This window comes from Lepidothrix coronata, unplaced genomic scaffold (genome assembly GCF_001604755.1).
Source record: "Lepidothrix coronata isolate B3197 unplaced genomic scaffold, Lepidothrix_coronata-1.0 Scaffold31, whole genome shotgun sequence".
NCBI classification, from domain to species: domain Eukaryota; kingdom Metazoa; phylum Chordata; class Aves; order Passeriformes; family Pipridae; genus Lepidothrix; species Lepidothrix coronata.
Window position 1 is genome coordinate 149,692 of NW_016690211.1, and position 18,022 is coordinate 167,713.

Sequence of the window (18,022 nt, forward strand, 5' to 3'; positions counted from 1 at the left end):
AAGAAATTTACTTTTAGTAAAAAAAAAAAAAATAAATTAACGTTTGGTTAATGTTTTTCGGCGTGCTCACACTTTTTTTTACTGAAAACTTTTATTTCTCTAAAATGCATTTTATCTGATTAAAAAAACCCCAAACAACCCGATAATGAATAAAATGCTTAATTTTTGGTCAACAAAAACATTCTGCACGATCCACAAGTCTTTTGGTGGATCTTTTCTCATCTCCTGCAAAATATAGTACCTTTGGTTTCGACTAATCCAAACCACACTATTAATAACCTACACTGCAGGGAAAGTGAAGGAAGGCTAGTGCATAGTTTACCTACTACATTTACTCCTGCAATATTTACTGCAACATTTACTGTAATAATTTACTGCAATACTTAACTCCTGCTATCTTTACTCCTCAGGGTGGCTGAGGGCTGGCTGTGGTTTCTGGCTTTGCACTCTTCCTGATAAGAGCAGTCCTAACCCTAAGGCCTATTCCATAGCAGCCACCACCCATGGGATGGGATGTGGGCCTGAGTGGCCCCTGGAGCTGACCCACCGAATGGTTACCCTCCTGACACATCGCCATTGGCTGTGCAGTGATAAAAATGGGAAATTTTTTGAGGATACTCAGAAAATTTAGAAATGTTGAAGGGAATATTGGTAATGGGGTATCATAAGGTGGTTAATGGTAACAGAATGTGTTTAATTAGTGGCGTTTAGTTATTAGTTTCTGAATGTGAGACAGGAGAAGCAAGATGGAGCGGTTCTGTCCCCTGTAGGTGAAGTGTTTTCTAGTGTACCTATGGGATTCCAGGCAGCTCTTACCCTACAGACCTGACACAGTTATAGTATAATACATTGTAGAATAATGAGAGTGTTTGAACTGCTTTATGTAAGCAGGAGATGGTCAAACCTGGCATAACTTTTTTTTTTTATTATTACTGTTTGTTAAAAGAAATTAGTCTGCAAAATGAAAACCTTGACTGCAATCTGCCCTGGCTAAAGGTGCTCTGCAAGTGGTAGCATTTTGGTCCGTTGTTGGTGAGTACTTTGCAACTACACACTGATAGAGTCACAGAATATTTTGGGGTGTAAGGGACCATAAAGACCATCTCATTCCAACACCCCCCCACTCGACCAGGTTGCTCAGAGCTCCATCCAAGCTGGCCTTGAGCACTTCCAGGGAGGGGTCTAATGCTAAGGTTTGTGTGGTGTTCCCTGCAGTGCTGCCTCTCCATCCACAGTGGTGCCAGGTCTGCCCTGTTTGACCAAGACGTGGCCTTGGCTACACTTGTGATTGTATTGTAAGTGAATATGAGGATAAAGCTGTGAAGAAGCTCCTGCTACTATAAAATACTGCACGTGTCCCTCAGCTACCTGGACTTTTGCAAACTTATTAAGTGAGTAACTTATTTGATGTGAAATTCTTGTTTCAGGCATTGATTTACATATTTGAAATGTCTCTGGAAGATTGTGTTTGACAAATTTCCTTCTCTATGATGGCACATCTTTCTGTATTAGTGTATCCTGTCAATGTGGGAATAAGAACTTTTGTGGAGGTAGCTCAGCTTCCAGAGAAACTGTATACCTAATGCCAGGACAAGTGTGCACTGCCTTTTCATAAAAAGAGCAATATTTAACTGGTGTTCTGCTAAAACATGACTTTTTCTCTGAGAGAGTGGGCTAGAAGAGGGACTGTTTTGTGTAACAAAACCACACTGCTCTGGCAGAATAGCAGAGCAGGACCAAAGCAGGTTAATGAGTGGGTAGTGTGATTCACAGCACTTGCTCAGCCTCTCTCATCTCTGCAAGCACAAACTACTGTTAGAAAATGGCAGTGCAAACCACTTGCTTCTTGCTAACCTCCATGGGAAAACAAGCAAGAGTGCTCTCCTTCCCTTCTCCTTGCCCCACAAGACAAATCTTATAGCTGTTTTCAACTATCCACAGTACCTCTTCCGCCCACTTTGGGTTTAGTGAGAATTTTGCACGAAGAACTGGGGGGCAAAGGACAGGAAGCAGTGGTTTTTGAGTGGGATTGTACACTTGAGATTTGCCTACAGATGTATCCTCATGTACTGCTCCTGCTTTCACAGCCTGGTCTTTCTAACCTCCGTTCCTCCAGTCAATACAGGGCTCCTGTGGTCGCAGGTGGGAATGCAGAAGGAAACTGTTAATAACCGTTGCTGGCAACCGACTTCCCTTTTTTCTTAGGAAAGCATAGAGTTTGCAGTTCAGAATCCTACCCTGCGACATAGGTTATTCTTTTGCTGTGTGTCCACCTCTCTTGGCTCTTCAGGATCCATTACCTTTCTGTGTATCAACCCTGAGTCTGCCATGAGTGACCCATCCCTGCTGTTTATTGCTGGAGCAAACACTGTGGAAGACCAGAGGGCTCGCTGGGAGAGAAAGCGCAGCCGGACAGCCAAGGAGCTGCTGGAAACTGAACACAGATACCTCGAGCAGCTGGATTTGGTGGTCACAGTGAGTATTTCTGCCTGTTTTGCTATGTGGGTATCTTCAGACAGCACGTACTTATTTGTGTTGTCATGGGGAAGGGTCAAGAGCAAGACTTTGATATATCCCTAGTGCCTGGGACAGCTGCTGGGGCTGAAAGGTTTTTTTGTTGTTTTTCTTTTACCTCCTCTGTAATATTCAGTAGCTTGTGGGTTTGGCCCTTTGGCTTTGGTCTATACATGGACATTAACCTTTGAATTTTGATTGTATAAGGACTTACCTTAAGATGCCTGAGATGTATGAAATGTAGGGGGCACAAACAAACAAAGACTATAGACAAGATGGTGAAAGACAAATGCATCTAAGGATACTGAAATACACTCTATTGGTCTTTTTAGTAGTACTATAGTACTGTTCCATGTGTTTAGAGTCATGGTCAAAGTTACAAATCAGGCTAACATCTGATGATGGATTTCTTAGGCAGACATTCATAATATTTGATATCCTTACAAGCCAGAGTGTGCAGGCAGGAACTTCTGGCTTCTGCTGTATGCCACAAATGACCTTTGAGTAACCTCAAAGGTTAATAACCTTTGTAGCTTTCCATTACTTAAAGGAGGCTTATAAAAGAGAGAGAGAGACTTTTTGTACAGGCATATATTGATAGGACAAGGGGGAATGGTTTTAAATTGAAGGAGAGTAGGTTTAGATTAGATGTTAGGAAGAAATTCTTTTACTGAGAGGGTGATGAGGTAATGAAATAGGCTGCCTACCCAAGTTTTGGATGTCCCACTCCTGGAAGTGATGGGCCAGGTTGGATGGGGCTTGGAGCAACCTGGTCTAGTGGAAAGTGTCTAGTGGGAAATGAGATGGTCTTTAATGTCCCTTCCAACCCAAACCGTTGTGTGATTCTATGATGATCTGTGAATTCTACCTGTTTGAAATTCTCTCTTTTTTTCCTACTTAGTACTTTGTGACTATTTTAAAGGCCAAAGGGACATTGAAACCTGCTGTGTTGGAAACTATATTTGGACCCCTAGAATCCATATATTCGGCCAGCCAGTAAGTGGACACATTGTTGCAATTCCTGTAATTGTACTGGGAGGACTCTATACTGATGAGAAAGCTTTATTTCCCAAAATCTTACTAACACCTTGTAAGACAGGCATTCACTTCTAGCACTGCTAGCTTTGGTGACACTTAATGTGTACCCAGGAAACTGCTGATCTGTGTCACATATCTGGATACCCAGTTACTCGGTAGTGGTTTAACCTTAGTAAGTCTGTTCCACGGTGTGTTCTGTGGCTTACTCTGTGACTTCCAAGCACATATTTGGCACAGAAACTGGATGTGAGGTGGAGAACAACAAAGGAAGGTCATCATAGGAATGAAACAGAGAGAGCTGTGAAAATGCCATCAGTAATGTAGCCCTCACAAGCTATTTTTGCTCCTTGTACACAGTGTTCTGTCATTTCACCTGGAGAGAGGGAATTTGGGACCAGGACTGGAAAGTTTTTGTCAGAATCTGGATCTTTATGGCCACTATGCTGAGAATTTGGAGCAGGCAAATAAAACCTTGAAGGTAAATAACTACTTTACTCTTCTTATTCTCTGTGTTTTTCTGTTCTGTGAAACAGCTACATCCTTCCCTTTTTCTTCTGTTTCTGGAGTAATCATTTTTCTGACCTACTAGGCTGATGATATTCAGTCTTTCTTCCATAATAAAGTGGTAAAAACTTCTCTACTTCCTTAGAGCTTCAAATTTTTCATGCTTTTTTTCAGGTGTTTGTGTATGTAAATGCATATGCTGAGAACAGCTTTCTCAAAGAGAGTTCTGTATTTACTCCCACTCCTTCTCGGCTGGCAGGCCTAGAGAGCTTCCAGGCTTTCACTAGGGTACAGTGATCTCTTTCTGGGAATTGTCAGGTCTCCTAATTTTTCCCACTACCACTAACTGTATCCTTAGCAGTGGGATTTCCTTTTCCTTCACAATTTCTTTTCTCTGGTAGAATTTTATTTTTTTGAGGGGGACGCATGTCTCCAAGTACAACATGTTTTCAAGAAATTTCAGAAGGATATATTTTTATTCCAAAGTTCTGACAGCTATATCTGGAATTTAAACCCCTCCACCCCCAGTTTTTGTCCATGCATGTTCCCAGATGCAGGATGTACTGGGATATTTCCCTTCTCTAGTATTTCCATGCATATATTCACACTGTTGATTGTCCAAGAGAAAAAGGCATTTCGGATACTTGCCTTGAGGTGATGGGAATGTGGAGCTGCATTGCTTTGTCTTGAAATGAGTGGGACAAAGCCACAGGTGCACTCCTTGTTTTCCTAACTGGGTTCAACCTTCCCTTCTTCTTTCTTTCCATTTGCTGCATATACTAGCTTTGTACTGCTGTGCCTGTATGAAAGAATAATATTGCTTCCATTACCCACTGGAACTGATGGTTAGGAGAAAGGGAGTGGCTTGCCTATAACCACAAAAGAAGTTGATGCTTGTGTTTAGGACTGGAGTCTTAAACTTCAAGTTGAAGAGTTCTAAGCTCTGGTTCAGACTAGAGCACATAATTCTTTTTGTAGTCTCAAAGCTGTATCCCTTTTCTGCTGCACACAGGAGCAATTGAAGAAAAATAAGTCATTCCGGCGGTTTAAGAAACTCCAGGAATCTCGACCTCAGTTTCAAGGGAGGGAGCTAGAGGATCTGCTTCCTTTGCCCCTGCAGAGGCTGCACCAGTAAGTAAGAAATTGTGAGTCTTCAAGGGGTTAGCATGAGGAAGGAAAAAAGAACATAACAGTGTCTTGATTGCTGTGGGAGGTAAAGTTGCTTAATGTGTCTCAAAATCAAAAAAGCACATAGCAGTGAAACAAATCTGAAGATGTGCCTGTAGAGTGGAATCACTGTACGTGGATTGGAGATGATGCAGGGAAGTAGCTGTGTTTAGCCCTGGCTCCTATCCCTTCATGTAGCTCTTGGGTAGAATTGGAGGCTTCCTGCCACCTCAGTAAGCTACCGAAGTACAACTCTGAACAAAAACAAGCTGTCTGAAATGCTGTAGAAGTGATGCCCTCTGCCAGAGATGGCCTTGCTCTGCTTTTGTGCAGGTTGCTGCCCTGGGGCATTGTGACTCTTGTAGATCACTGCTTTTGGAAAGGATGAAATTAATGAACACAGAAGAGCTTTTCTTCCCTCTCTGGTTATCAGGGCCGTACGCTTTCCTCAGATTCAATGCCTACTGCAGTTGTCTGAGCCTGGACAGATCCACATTGCTGCATTCCCTTTTGAGGCACCAAACCTTCCAGATTTCAAGAAATATTCATACAGCACTTGTGCATGTGTGATTTTTAGAGTTATCCTGTGCAGAGCCAGGAGCTGGACTTGATGGTCCTTTTGGGTCCCTTCCAACTCAGGGTATTCTGCAATAATCCACCCTCTGAAGAGGCAAACTGACTGCATGGGGAGAGTGCTGCATGCACTCATGGGCAGCCCTTTCTTGGGGAGGGTGTCTGGGTAATACAGAGCACAGGTAGTTTGCTGGGAACTCAGCTGCTGCTGCTGTAGATCAAGTAGCTGCTTTTCAACTATAAATATTAAGCTGACTGGTGTTTTTTTTATTATAATGCTTTGGATGCTTCCCTTAAATTTGCAAAACAGCAGTATATTTGTTGCTGTCCAACAGGTGGGAAAAGTGTTAGCTTTTTAACAGAAGATCTAATTTTATCATTAATCAGCTCATCATGTTCAATTTTCTTCAAAACACTAATAACAAATACACTAGGTCATACGAGTTCTGCCAGTTTGTGAATCTGTTAAATTCCTTCTGTCATTTCAGACTGAAAACAGTTTGACTTTACTAAGAGAAAGAATTTGCAGAGATCTGATCCTTTCCAGTAAAGACTGGAGAGGAAAAAAAGAAAAAGGAAGATCCTAGTTCTTATAGAAATGCCTTTATTTTCTTGTATGGGCAGGAAACACGGTATGAATGCCACCATTCAGATACAAAAAAAATAGATAGTTCAAAGAGAAATTTGTCTGGTATTGAAGGCATTTTTATGTGAATGCTGAGAGTCTCAGGAACATAAGTAATTTGTGAGGTTGTTTTTATCAGATTCCCAGGAAAAGCCAAAGGCTTGCAGATGTATAAAATACTTGGGTTACTTTAGTGAATAAATTTGATGATAAAATGAATGTGCTTGAAGTGTGGCCAAAACTGCTTGGTTAGGCTTAGATGTGTGTACTCCATCTCCTGGTGGAGTGCTCTTCATCATGCTGTCACTTACAGGAGGTGCTGATGTTCCTGGTATCTTGTGAGTTAAACCTGCTCTCTCCAACTTAGGTACAAGCATTTCTTCAGAGACCTGCTGGAGAACACCTGCCCAGACAGTGCTGAGCACCTCAAACTTGCAAGTATGATTCCACCTGTAGATGCTGACACTTTGGTCAGTGATAGCCTCCTTGCTAATAATATTTGGATTCCCACTTCCTGCCTGCTTCCACAGAGGAAAAATCTTTCTCTCTGTGGGGCTCTTGTGGATTACTATTTCCCTTCTCCATTTTGATCAAGATATCACTGAGAACACATTGAGAATAAAAATGTAGAGTAACTGTCTGTGAAAGTGGCCTAAGGGTTAAATTGGAGAAATGGCAGCTCTATTTTTTTAATTTTTATTTTTAATTCTTCTATATTCTGATGGTGGTGAGGCACTGGCACATGCTGCCCAGGGAACTTGTTGATGCCCCTTCCCACCAAGGGTTCAAGGCAAGGTTGGATGGGGCCCTGAGCAACCTGGTCTACTGGAAGGTGCCCCTGCCCATGGCAGATGGGTTGGAATGAGATGATCTTTAAGGTCGATTCCAACCCAAACCATTCTATGACTCTCTTTGTCACTAGTGGTGTTCCCCAGGGCTCAGTACTGGGCCCAGTCCTCTTTAATATCTTATCTATGATCTGGACGAGGGAATCAAGTGCACCCTCAATCCGTTCACAGATGACACCAAGTTGGGCAGGAGTGTTGTTCTGCTGGGAGGTAGGAAGGTTCTGCAGAGGGATCTGTACAGGCTGGATCAATGGACCGAGGCCCAGTTGTGTGAGGTTCAACAAGGCCAAGTGCTGGGTTCTGCACTTGGTCACAACAAACCCCTGCAGTGCTCCAGGCTGGGGGCAGAGTGGCTGGAAAAGGACTTGGGAGTGCTGGTCAACAGTGGCTGAACATAGGCCAGAGCGTGGCCAGGTGGCCAAGAAGACCAATGGCACCTGCCTTGTGTCAGCAATAGTGTGGCCAGCAGGACCACAGCAGTGACTGTCCCTCTGTACTCAGCACTGGTGAGGCTGCAACTCGACTCCTGTGCCCAGTTTTAAGCCCCCACTGCAGGAGACACATTGAGGTGCTGGAGTGTGCCCAGAAAAAGGCAACAATTTGGGGAAAGGTTGCCCACAAGTCCTATGAGGAGCAGCTGAGGGAGCTGGGGGTGTTTAACTTGGAGAAGAGGGGGCTCAGTGGGCACCTTATCACTCTCTACAACCACCTGAAAGGAGATCGTAGCCAGGTGGGGGTCGGCCTCTTCTCCCAGGGAACAAGTGACTGGACAAGAGGAAATGGTCTCAAGCTGTGCCAGGGAGGTTCAGGCTGGACATCAGGAGGAATTTCTTCATGGAAAAGGTTGTTAAACATCGGAATGGGCTGCCCAGGGAAGTGGTGGAGTCACCATCCCTGTAAGTGTTCAAGAACTGACTGGATGTGGCACTTAGTGCCACGTTCCAGTTGATAAGGTGGTGTTCACTCAAAGGTGGGACTCAATACTCTGAGCGGTCTTTTCCAACCAAAATGATTCTGTGATATTTACAAGTAGTTAACTGAAGTAACACCACTTGTAGGGCTTTTTCCTTTTCTGCTTCCAAGTTATTCCTCTGTCTAATGTTTCATTGGTAAATGTTTTCTAGAGCTTCAGAATTGTTGATTGGAGAGAGGCCTCTGGAGGTAAACTACTCCAATCTCCTGCTGAAATTCCTGAATAAAACTGTTGTTGATATTTGGTTTAAAACTTTGCTTCTTAATTTCATATTATCTTTTCTTAGCAAATAGCTAAGGTGAAATATATACTCATTTGTGATAACCTCAGAATATGCTGCTGTAATTTCAGAGGCTGTGAAATCTATATCTGAGATATCTCAGTGGGTCCAAGGCATAACTGAAAAAAGAGAGAACTCATTGCAGCTGCTTCGGGTTCAGAAACTGCTCAAAGGACAGAAGACCCAGGTTTTCACTCCAGGTGGGTCCTACTGACAGCTCTGTTTTTCTTCTGCCATGCTGAGGTACATGAAGGTACGCTCTCCTTCACCTCTGACTCAACTCATATTAACCGGTTTTACCCTTCTGCCCAAATTCCATAGAGAGGTGGTGAAAGAATATGACTACTAATTCAAGCATTTTTTTTTTAAAGTTAAGCATTTTTGAGTAAGGATAAGCAACATCTTAATTGCCTGACATTCAGGTAGGAGGAGCTGATGACATGTAGTTAAAAAGTTATGAACCCAAGGAAGCCAGGATTTTAAGTCCTGGGTGGGAATGAAAGACAGACATTAAATATTTTTTAAAAGACTGTAAATAGTGGCATTGTCTCTACTCCATTGCAGGAACCATAGATTTCTGAGTGTCAAGGGCCCAAGCACTGTGTTATTGTTTATCTTAAGCCATAAGATTCATGGAATTCCTGTCATACCCTTCATATGAAGAATTGTCTTTTATTTATTCTTTTTTTAAAATTTATTCTTTTATTTATTTCTTTGCCAGAAATCAGCATATTTGTGTTGATAGCTGAGATATATAAAATCACAGTCACTGGCATGTAAGAACATTTAATAGGATAACTGGTCTCTATGACCTCTTGTGTTACTGGGTGCTCTCCAAGCCCAGACCACGCTCCAAGCTGTGTAAGGAATATTCTGATAAATGCACCCCGCCTGGGAAATTATGAAATGGTCACCTGGGGTTTCACCCTCCGCTATTGCAGAGGTTATTCAGGCACAGTGCTGCAGCTGGAGAGGAGTGTTAAAGTCACTGTGTGTGAAGGCACAGCTCCAGGTACTAGTGAATGTGGTTGTAATTCATACCTGTGGATCTTTGGGTGAAAGACACATTCCACAGCGGGATGGAGGAGAGATTCAGAAGGGTAAAACTGACAAAGCTCGTGGGCTGAGACGAAGACAGTTTAATAGGTAAAGTAAAAGCTGTTCATGCAAGCAAAACAAAGCAAGGAATTCATCCACCACTTGCCATGGGCAGACAGGTATTCAGCTATTCCCAGGAAGGCTGGGCTCCCAACACACACAGTGGTTACTTGGGAAGACAAATGCCATCACTCCAAACACCCCCCTTCCTCCTTCTTCTCCTAGCTTTATATGCTGACCATGGTGCCACATGGTATGGAACGTCCTTTGGGGAGCTGGGATCAGCTGTCCCAACTGTGTCCCTTCCCAGCTTCACATGCACCCCCAGCCTCCCTATTGGTGGGGTGAGGAGCAGAAAAGATCTTGATGCTGAGAAGTGCTTACACAGCAACAAAGAAAAGATCCCTGTGTTGTCAATGCTGTTTTCAGCATTGCAAATCAAAACCAGCCCCATAGCAGTTACTATGGAAAAAATTAACTCTATACCAGCCAAATCAGCAAGGCTGACAAAGGTTGTTTATCAGAGGTCACTCTCAAAAGTGCCTAATCAATGGGCAGATAAATTTAAAATTCTCTTCCCCGTTCTTACAATTCTTCTCATGATGCCAGATGAAAGGGAGCTTACACAGGTGTGCTCTATTTACAAGGGAGCAGGAGCATGTGGTGGGGGGCCTGGGCACATTGGGGTAGTGCATAAGTAAAAAGGTAAATCAGTTATCCTGAATGCCAGAACTAATAAGATAACCCCTTTTTTAAAAAAAAAAAGAACAAACAAACCACCCAAAACATTACAGCTAGACCAGAGATGGCCATCATTTGAAAGCGTTTGGTCCATAGGTTTTTTGGTCTTTGAATATTCTGAGACATGTAGCAAGGCAAGTGTTGAGGGTCTGTAGAGGCCTCTCCATTATCTAGGATAGGGAATTTTTATGGTCATGTTTTCCATTGCCTGGAGTTACACGGGTACTCTTGGATGTCTGAAGCAGAAAAGTAGAGGCAACTGGAGCTTGCTAGTTTTGAGTCATCTTTCCGGAAACAAGCTAGTTTTTTTCAGAACTGTTAAGACTGTGTCCTGCCACCAGGAGGGAAATAAAAACATAATGCTGTAGATTCACAGAAAAGAGGAGCTTTGGAGTTGGGTATCTCACATTTGGCAGTCTCTCAGATGTACTGCTCCCAGTGAAGAGACCCTGCTTTTCTTGCTGCATTCCATATTTAGGGCAACTACCATATTAACCAGAACTGCCTCCTTAACTTAGCACACTGTTCTGTCATCCTGAGCTTCCATAGGGATATTTTCTTGCCCTCCTTTCACAAGCATTTCCTAAATCTTGTGCCCCTGGTAATCCATGGATTTAATCCATAATCCAAGATTTCCAGTACAGTCCAGGACAGATTATATACCTGAGAGTCTGAGCACAGCTTAGCCTGAGGGGAACAGTTTCCCAGTCCAGTCCCATGTTGCTGACACCTTCCTTTTATTTATTTCTTAAACTTTGATTGATTCCTGCACTTGATTCCTTCTCTTTCTCACGTTCTAATTCAGACAAGAGGAGTGGTTCCTGTGGAATAAGAAGGAATTCACCTGCCTCTTCGTTTTGTGACTGTAGCATACTAAGTAAGACACAATCCATAATTAAACAAAACCGTGATTTTTTTCTAAAAGGTACTTAATAGCTGGTGCAGAAGCTAAGGCATGAAAAACAGTGGCAGAAATTCCCTGGCAGGTGTTTCCTAGACAAGGCCAGGTGGCAATACCTAATTGCAGCTTTATATTTTTACAAATAATCTCACTGGCAGGTGCCTTCATAATTTCCATGAGTTGATGGCTATCTTGCACAAGAATCCTAGTCAGAGGTCCTGCTTTAATTATTCCATTTTGTGTAGATGCCATTTTTTTAATTGCTGCTTACAGCTGGGTTTATCTAATTGTTTTAATTATTTTTCTTCTGCTTTCTCTACTTTTATTGCAATTGATTTCATGGGTGGATGACACTGGGCTCTGTTCTGTAAGAGAGGCTGATAAGGTTGCCTATTCAGACCTTTCTTATTTTATATCCCCTTTGCTGTCTCCTCTTTAGAACAGTAGTCTGCATTGTGCAATCTCTTAACTACTGGAGGTCTGCATATAATTAGGTGACTTGTGAAACATGGAGGGTTTGGGTTTTCTGGCGTTTTTCTTTTTTTTAAAATTTATTTAATTTACACACACAAGCAAGCAACAAAATACTACATTTTCAAAGCTTAGGCTAACTTCTGTTTCGCCACTAATGATAAACAAATGGGCAACACAAAGATCGTTCATGGTGTGTTTTCTGAAGGCTTATTTTAGTTTAAAGGTATGCATACAATTTTAAAACCATGTTTTTGTTCTGATCTTTTTAAACAGGCTTGCATATCATAATTAACAAAGTAGATTTATAACAACTTCAGCCTGCTCCTAAACGTTTTGGGCTGGTTAATGCTTTTGTATGGGTGTTTTCCGTGTTGGTGGGCTGGACCCAGTTGATACTTCAGTGCCTTCTAGTGGCTGGAATTGATGTAGAACCCGGTAACCTACAAGGGTGGCTCACGCTGTATTCCTGTTTGTCTCATTACATCCTTCTTTCCCCCCTCCTCAAGTGATCTGACAACTGTCTCTGCTTCCCTTGCATGCCCAGGGCGCTGGTACATCCGCGAAGGCTGGCTTTTGGTGGTGCCTTCAAAGGGAGAAGAACTGAAGCGCAGGATGTTCTTCCTGTTCTCTGATATCCTCATTGCAGCAAAGCCCTGCCACCCCCTGCACCCGCTGAACTCGCACAAGCTGGCGTGCCAGGCTGTTTACCCTCTCCACCAGTGCACCGTGGATAAAGTGTTCGGCCACACGCGGAGCCAGGGAGGGCTCCTCAGTGTAAGTCTCCCCACTTCTGCCTGGCAGGAGTGCCAGTGGAGTCAGACTTGGAAGCAGGTTTCCAGCTGTCTCAGCAGCAGCAGGACTGAGACGACGAGACTAGTGACAAAATGCAATGAGCTAGTCTGAGTCAAGGCAACTCTTCTCTTTTTGAGTGGTGTAGGTCCTTTTCCTTTCATGGTGTAGGCCCTCCTGCACGCTCTGGGGTACAGGTTGCTGCTGGTTGCTTCACTTAGCTCAGGTGAGGAGGGTCCAATAAGACTTTGACATGCCCTCATCAGAGCCACAGGTATAGGGGGACAGCCCCCTGACATGTGACAACGAATACACTGACTGTGGGCTGAACTTACAGAAAAACAGAGAATGAGGGAGGTGTATTATCACAACAGATATTGCCTGTTTATCAAGCTCCCTGAGGGCTGCAGGGTCCTTGGCAGGGACCAGTGTCCTCAGTAGAGGTTTCAAAGTCAGTTCTTCCAAGGTTGCAGGACCTGGGGCTGTGTTATCTCATTCCTTGTGAGCTGCGACAAAGAACACTTCGAGCAATCTGTGACCTGGTGGTAGTGGAAGGACCCCTAGGGACAGCTTGGAATAAGGGAGAAAACTGGATGAAAAGCTGCTAAGAACTGCCACTGCTCATCTCCAAACAGCTTATAAAGTCAGAGTGAGCTGTCAACTGTGGCTGGAAAGAATGGTCAAGTCTGGCACTTGCTCTCTACTGTCCAGCCTCTGGCTTCTCCCAGTACTAAAGCTAAATTTTTCAGTCTGGGAAGGAAAATGGTGAAAATCAGCATGCAGAGATGAGTTTAATTCAGTAGTGATGATTCTCCTTTAATCAGAATTGCTGCCTAGGCAAGGAATGCCACAGATTCTGTTTGCCTTTCAGCTTTCCTTTCCAAACAAGGCACTGCTGTTGATGTCCAGCGACCAACAAGATATCAATGACTGGTATCGGAGTCTCACAGCTGCAGTCAGGTAGGCATCTCTTTTCCAGAGGTGGAAGGGGCTGAGAGTAAGGGGACGGGACATAAAAATGATCATATAGGCCTGTGTATGGTTATAAAGGTGATAGAGAAGGCCTGACTGGCAGCCAGGAACACAAGGAATTGTATGAACAGATTTCACCTATAAAGTGGCCTTTCCATTTGTTTTTCTCTACAGGCAGCTGAAAGCCTGATGCACTTGAGTACAAGACAGACTGGCAAGACAACCACTGTCATGGCAGAAGCCTACACAACCTTAGAAAATGCTCAGGGGCTTATAGCAGAACTGCATTTAGAGGGACTACACACTGTGCTTGTGAGATGACGAATGCTTTGTCAGCTGTCCTAATGTTCATACAGACACTGCAAAAAACAAGTATGCACACTAAACATTTGTGTATAAAAAATAAGTATCAAGAATTTTCCCCAATTTAGCTTAGAAGCTTCTAGCTTTTCTGCACTTTTGTAAACTCAGATTATTAAGGACAAGCAGACGAGAGCCTGATTTGCTTTCCCTCGTTAAATGTTTTTATTCAATTGTCTTTCTAAACCAGTGTTTTCGTGCTCATTTGTCTATGTATGTGTCCAGCTGCTCATACTTCTGGGTCCTGTGACCAAAATGTGTGTTTTGGGTAGTGGTAATATGGACATTACACTGTATTTCCTGCCAGTGGTTCAGGCCACAGTCATCTTATTAAGCAGCATTCACATTTATAATCTGAATACTAAGAGATTATGCAGCTGAAACAGCTCTTGCCTTTGCCTGTATGGTTTGCAGTGCCTTATTGCTTTGAAATCCTGCAGAGAAAACCTTTGGCAGCACCTCTGCTCCTGATCTCCAGGGAAAATTTCCAGGGGCTACAGTCAGCATCCTGGGTCATCAATCCCTGGTAATGTGCTAGGGTTCAGTTTACTAGGATGCCAGACCACTTAAGGAATAAATACAGAAAACGTGTTATTCATGAGGATTTTGTTAAAGCCTCAGCATGGACTTTTAACAATGTGGAAGCTCTGCAGCAACAGCAGTTTGGTTCATCTCCCTACAAAGAGGGCAAATTCAAGGCTACTAGAGACAAAGATTAAGGTCTGTCTGAACACTGACCTTTCAGCATTTTGACTGTTTTTTTCTTCTTCCTTAAGCAGTACACGTCTTTAATTTCACACTGGGTTCACTAAAACAGAGGATACATAACTTTAACTTTTTGTCTTTCCATACAATTAACTTGCTCCATGGGATCACTCATTTAAATGTCTTATGTCTGTAAAACCTGGGAGGGAGGAAGGAATGCAACAGGGTTTTGGAAGCCACACCAGTTCCACCATGTTTTACCAAGAAAGGTTGGAGCAGGTATCCCTCAGGTCCCTTCCAACCTGGTGTTCTATTCTGTGATACCATGTTTTAGTTGGTTTTGGTGGGGTTCTTTTTCGCTGCAAAGGTACAGCTAGGACTTTCAAGTTCTAGCTGTGCTTGAAATCAAAGACAAAGCTAACAACTAAAGATTCTTAAAAGTTAAATCACTCTGAAAAAATTCTGCCATTCTCCCTTTTTGTTCTAATTAGGTAACAGAGACTTCCTGTAATCCTGCACCTGAAGCTGGGACGTCTACCAAGCTCTTGCTAGAGATGGCAGCAACTCCTACTTGTGCTGCCACCTTATTATAAGACAAGTTCATTTGATACTGTCTCTTTATAGGACTTATCTCAGTGTTACCACCCTATTTGCATTCAGTACTTTTTGAAACAGCAAAAGTATCTAATTTTTCACTGAACTTCCTGCCCTGGAATGCTGCACAGTGGCTTCTAAGAAACAATGTAGCTCTGTCACAGTGGAGATGCTGCCCCAGAGCAGGGCTGTGGGACCAGAACCTGTAACAAAGCCAGGTTTTGCTGGAGTGTCACTAATGCTCATGCACAAGAATTAAGCTGTGCCAGGGGAGGTTTAGGTCAGACATTAGGAAGAATTTCTTCACAGAAAGAGCGATTAGACACTGGAATGAGCTGCCCAGGGAGGTAGTGGGGTCACTGTCCCTGGAGGTGTTTAAGGAAAGACTGTACATTGCACTCATTGCCATGGTCTAGGTGGAATGGTGGTATTCAGTCACAGGTTGGACTCAACGATCTCAGAGGTCTTTTCCAACCTAACTGTTTCTGTAAACATAATTCAAACAGAAGCAAACTGAACTTTCTGAACAAAGTTTATTTACACAGAGAACATCAACCACCAGGGCTCCTAGCTTGATTTCCTCCTCTTGCCGAGTCTCTATTCAAACCACGGGAAGAAGCAAGTAAACTGTGCGCACCTCCCATGGCAACCTCAGGTTAGCGACCAACCTCAAGCCCTCCCGACACACACCTTCCATTCCCGTGCTCCAGGACAGCCCCTCGGGGCACGGGGGGACCCCTAGACAGGGGTGCCCGGCGGGGCCGCCGCCCTTTGCAGGTCCTCCCGGTAGCCCTTGAGCAGCTGGTTGAGCAGCGTCTTCTCGGAGTCGCGGCGCGGGCGGATGAGCGGCGGCAGCGGGTTCCCCTTCAGCTCGATCACCGCCATCTTCGCGCGGTCCAGCGCGTCCCGGTTGGGGATCTGCAGCATGCGCGTGTAGCTCCCGGGGTGCGGCTGGAACCGCGGCGCCAGCACCTTGAACAGCTTGTGGATGAGGTCCTTCTCCTGCGGGGCGGCACGCTCAGCTCCGGCACGGCGGCGGGATGAACAGGAGGGATCCGGGGCTGGGAATGCGGGGGTGGACGGGGGGTGGTACTCACCGTCAGCCAGAAGTTCGCCATGCGCATGGCGCGCTCGTCCGTGTCCCCCCGCTTGGCGTAGTCGATGAGCTGCGGGGAGGAAGGAGGCGGCGGGTCAGGGCCCCTCGGCCGCCCGCCCGCCACCCCCGCGCTAAACCCCGGCCCGGCCCGGCCCCGCCGCTCACCCGCTCGGCGTAGCCGCGCATCTCGTCGGCCCGCGCCCAGGGCGTCTCGATGCGCTCATGGCGCACCAGCGCTGTCACCAGGTTGCGCAGCAGGTCCAGGCGCCCCTTCGGGCCGAACCCGAGCCGCCGGTACACGCGGCCGTGCGAGATGGCGGCCGCCACCGACAGCCGCATCCCGCCGCCCTTCCCCGCCGCCCGCCCTTCCCGGCCACCGCCGCCTCCCGGCCTCCCGCGCGCCGCCCGGGCGCTGCCGGGAGATGTAGTCACAGATGTGGCCTCAGGATCCCGGGATGGGTCAGGTTGGGAGGAACTGCACGGGAGTCATCTGGTCCAAGCTCCCTGCTCAAACATAGCACGGATTTGCGTCCAGACGGTTCCTGAATATCTCCAGTAAGGGAAACTCCACGACCTCTTTGGGAAATCTGTTCCAGTGCTCGGTCACCCACACAGTAGAGAAGTTCTCCCTCATTTTCAGGTGGAACTTCCTGTGCATCTCGCCCCGTTGCTCGGTACCACCGAGCAGAGCCTGACTCTATCCTCTTGACACCGTCCCTTTAGAGACACGTTGATAAGGTCCCCTCTCAGTCGTCCCTTCCTCTGGCTGAAGACGCCCCGTTGCCTCAGCCTTTCAGTATAAAGAGAGATGGTATAGCCCCTTAGTCATCTTTGTACCCCTCACCTGGAGCCGCTCTAAGACCTCCACATCTCTCCTGTCCTGAGGCGCCCAGAACACAGCGCTCCGGATATGTCCTCGGCAGTGCTGAGTAGAGGGGCAGGATCAACTCCCACTACCGCTGGCAATGTTGTTCCTAAGGCAGTCTGGCCCGCAGCTGTGTACCGGGAGGTCTGACCGGGACAGGGAAACCGGGACAGAGCCGGCAGAGAGAGGCGGAGGTGCTGCTGGCGCTAAAGGGCCGCACTGCCCCCGGGTCCCGCTGCCGGTCCCGGCGGTCTTTTGCTACTTCTTTTAAAACTATCGGATGCAAGTTAATTAGCCACTCAGATTTTAAAATGTCTAGCTTGATTAAACTGCTGTGTAAGTGATTAAATAAAAATTAAACTGCATCATCATGTCATATGACTATACCATCTGGCTTTCCCCAGATGCAGACGCTAAATGACTCTGCTTTTCATGAATTCTTGTCAGTTCTGTTCCATTATCATCATTCAGTCATGGAAAAATAAAATTCCAAGTACAACTGGGAACTTTGTCTACATTTTCATTCTTAGATCTGCTAGCCATAGATTTTTGTCTTTAACATTTTGCTTCCACTATCTACTTTGTAAAATCTAAGACAGTTGTTACTATGATTGTTCCAGCCTTTTTTTTTTCTTTCTTTCTTCTTATTTATGTTTCAGTATGATTTACAAATGCTTTTCGTTTTACTTTGCATTACCCAAGTCCTAGGTCCCAGCAGTGGAGCCGGATCCCACCAGGAATGACAATCAGCCCGGTGTACCAGCCCTGCTGCTGTCCCTGTGTCATCGGCAGGCAGGGTGGGCTCTGAGGGGAGGAAAGAATGCAGCCAGGCTCCCCGCTGCCGCTCACTACAGGTGTGATGGGGCACAGCCCGCAGGATGCTCCTGGGGCTGCACGGAGCGGCT

At 45.2% G+C, this 18,022-nt stretch overlaps 2 protein-coding genes across 4 annotated transcripts in view; one reads left to right on the forward strand and one right to left on the reverse strand.

Moving 5' to 3' along the window:
• Positions 1 to 14,555, forward strand: part of ARHGEF39 (Rho guanine nucleotide exchange factor 39) — a 15,161-nt gene extending 606 nt beyond the window's left edge. The window contains exons 2-11 of one of the 3 annotated variants that reach the window (XM_017811357.1): positions 947 to 1,032; positions 2,206 to 2,475; positions 3,416 to 3,510; positions 3,910 to 4,030; positions 5,069 to 5,187; positions 6,789 to 6,859; positions 8,594 to 8,722; positions 12,281 to 12,510; positions 13,397 to 13,485; positions 13,672 to 14,555. In XM_017811357.1, coding sequence (XP_017666846.1) covers positions 2,329 to 2,475; positions 3,416 to 3,510; positions 3,910 to 4,030; positions 5,069 to 5,187; positions 6,789 to 6,859; positions 8,594 to 8,722; positions 12,281 to 12,510; positions 13,397 to 13,485; positions 13,672 to 13,687 — 1,017 coding nt within the window. In that variant the 5' untranslated portion in view covers positions 947 to 1,032; positions 2,206 to 2,328 and the 3' untranslated portion in view covers positions 13,688 to 14,555. Of the gene's footprint in view, positions 1 to 946; positions 1,033 to 1,226; positions 1,296 to 2,205; positions 2,476 to 3,415; positions 3,511 to 3,909; positions 4,031 to 5,068; positions 5,188 to 6,788; positions 6,860 to 8,593; positions 8,723 to 12,280; positions 12,511 to 13,396; positions 13,486 to 13,671 lie in introns of those variants that run through there. The other 2 variants (XM_017811356.1, XM_017811358.1) reach the window with 2 other exon arrangements.
• Positions 14,556 to 15,670: 1,115 nt separating this feature from the next.
• Positions 15,671 to 16,617, reverse strand: MRPL17 (mitochondrial ribosomal protein L17). Its single transcript, XM_017811359.1, has 3 exons — positions 16,418 to 16,617; positions 16,254 to 16,322; positions 15,671 to 16,158 (listed from the first exon to the last, which is right to left on the reverse strand). The coding sequence occupies exons 1-3, from the start codon at positions 16,589 to 16,591 to the stop codon at positions 15,895 to 15,897; spliced, it is 507 nt and encodes a 168-aa protein (XP_017666848.1). The 5' UTR covers positions 16,592 to 16,617; the 3' UTR covers positions 15,671 to 15,894.
• Between the last annotated feature and the right edge of the window lie 1,405 nt (positions 16,618 to 18,022).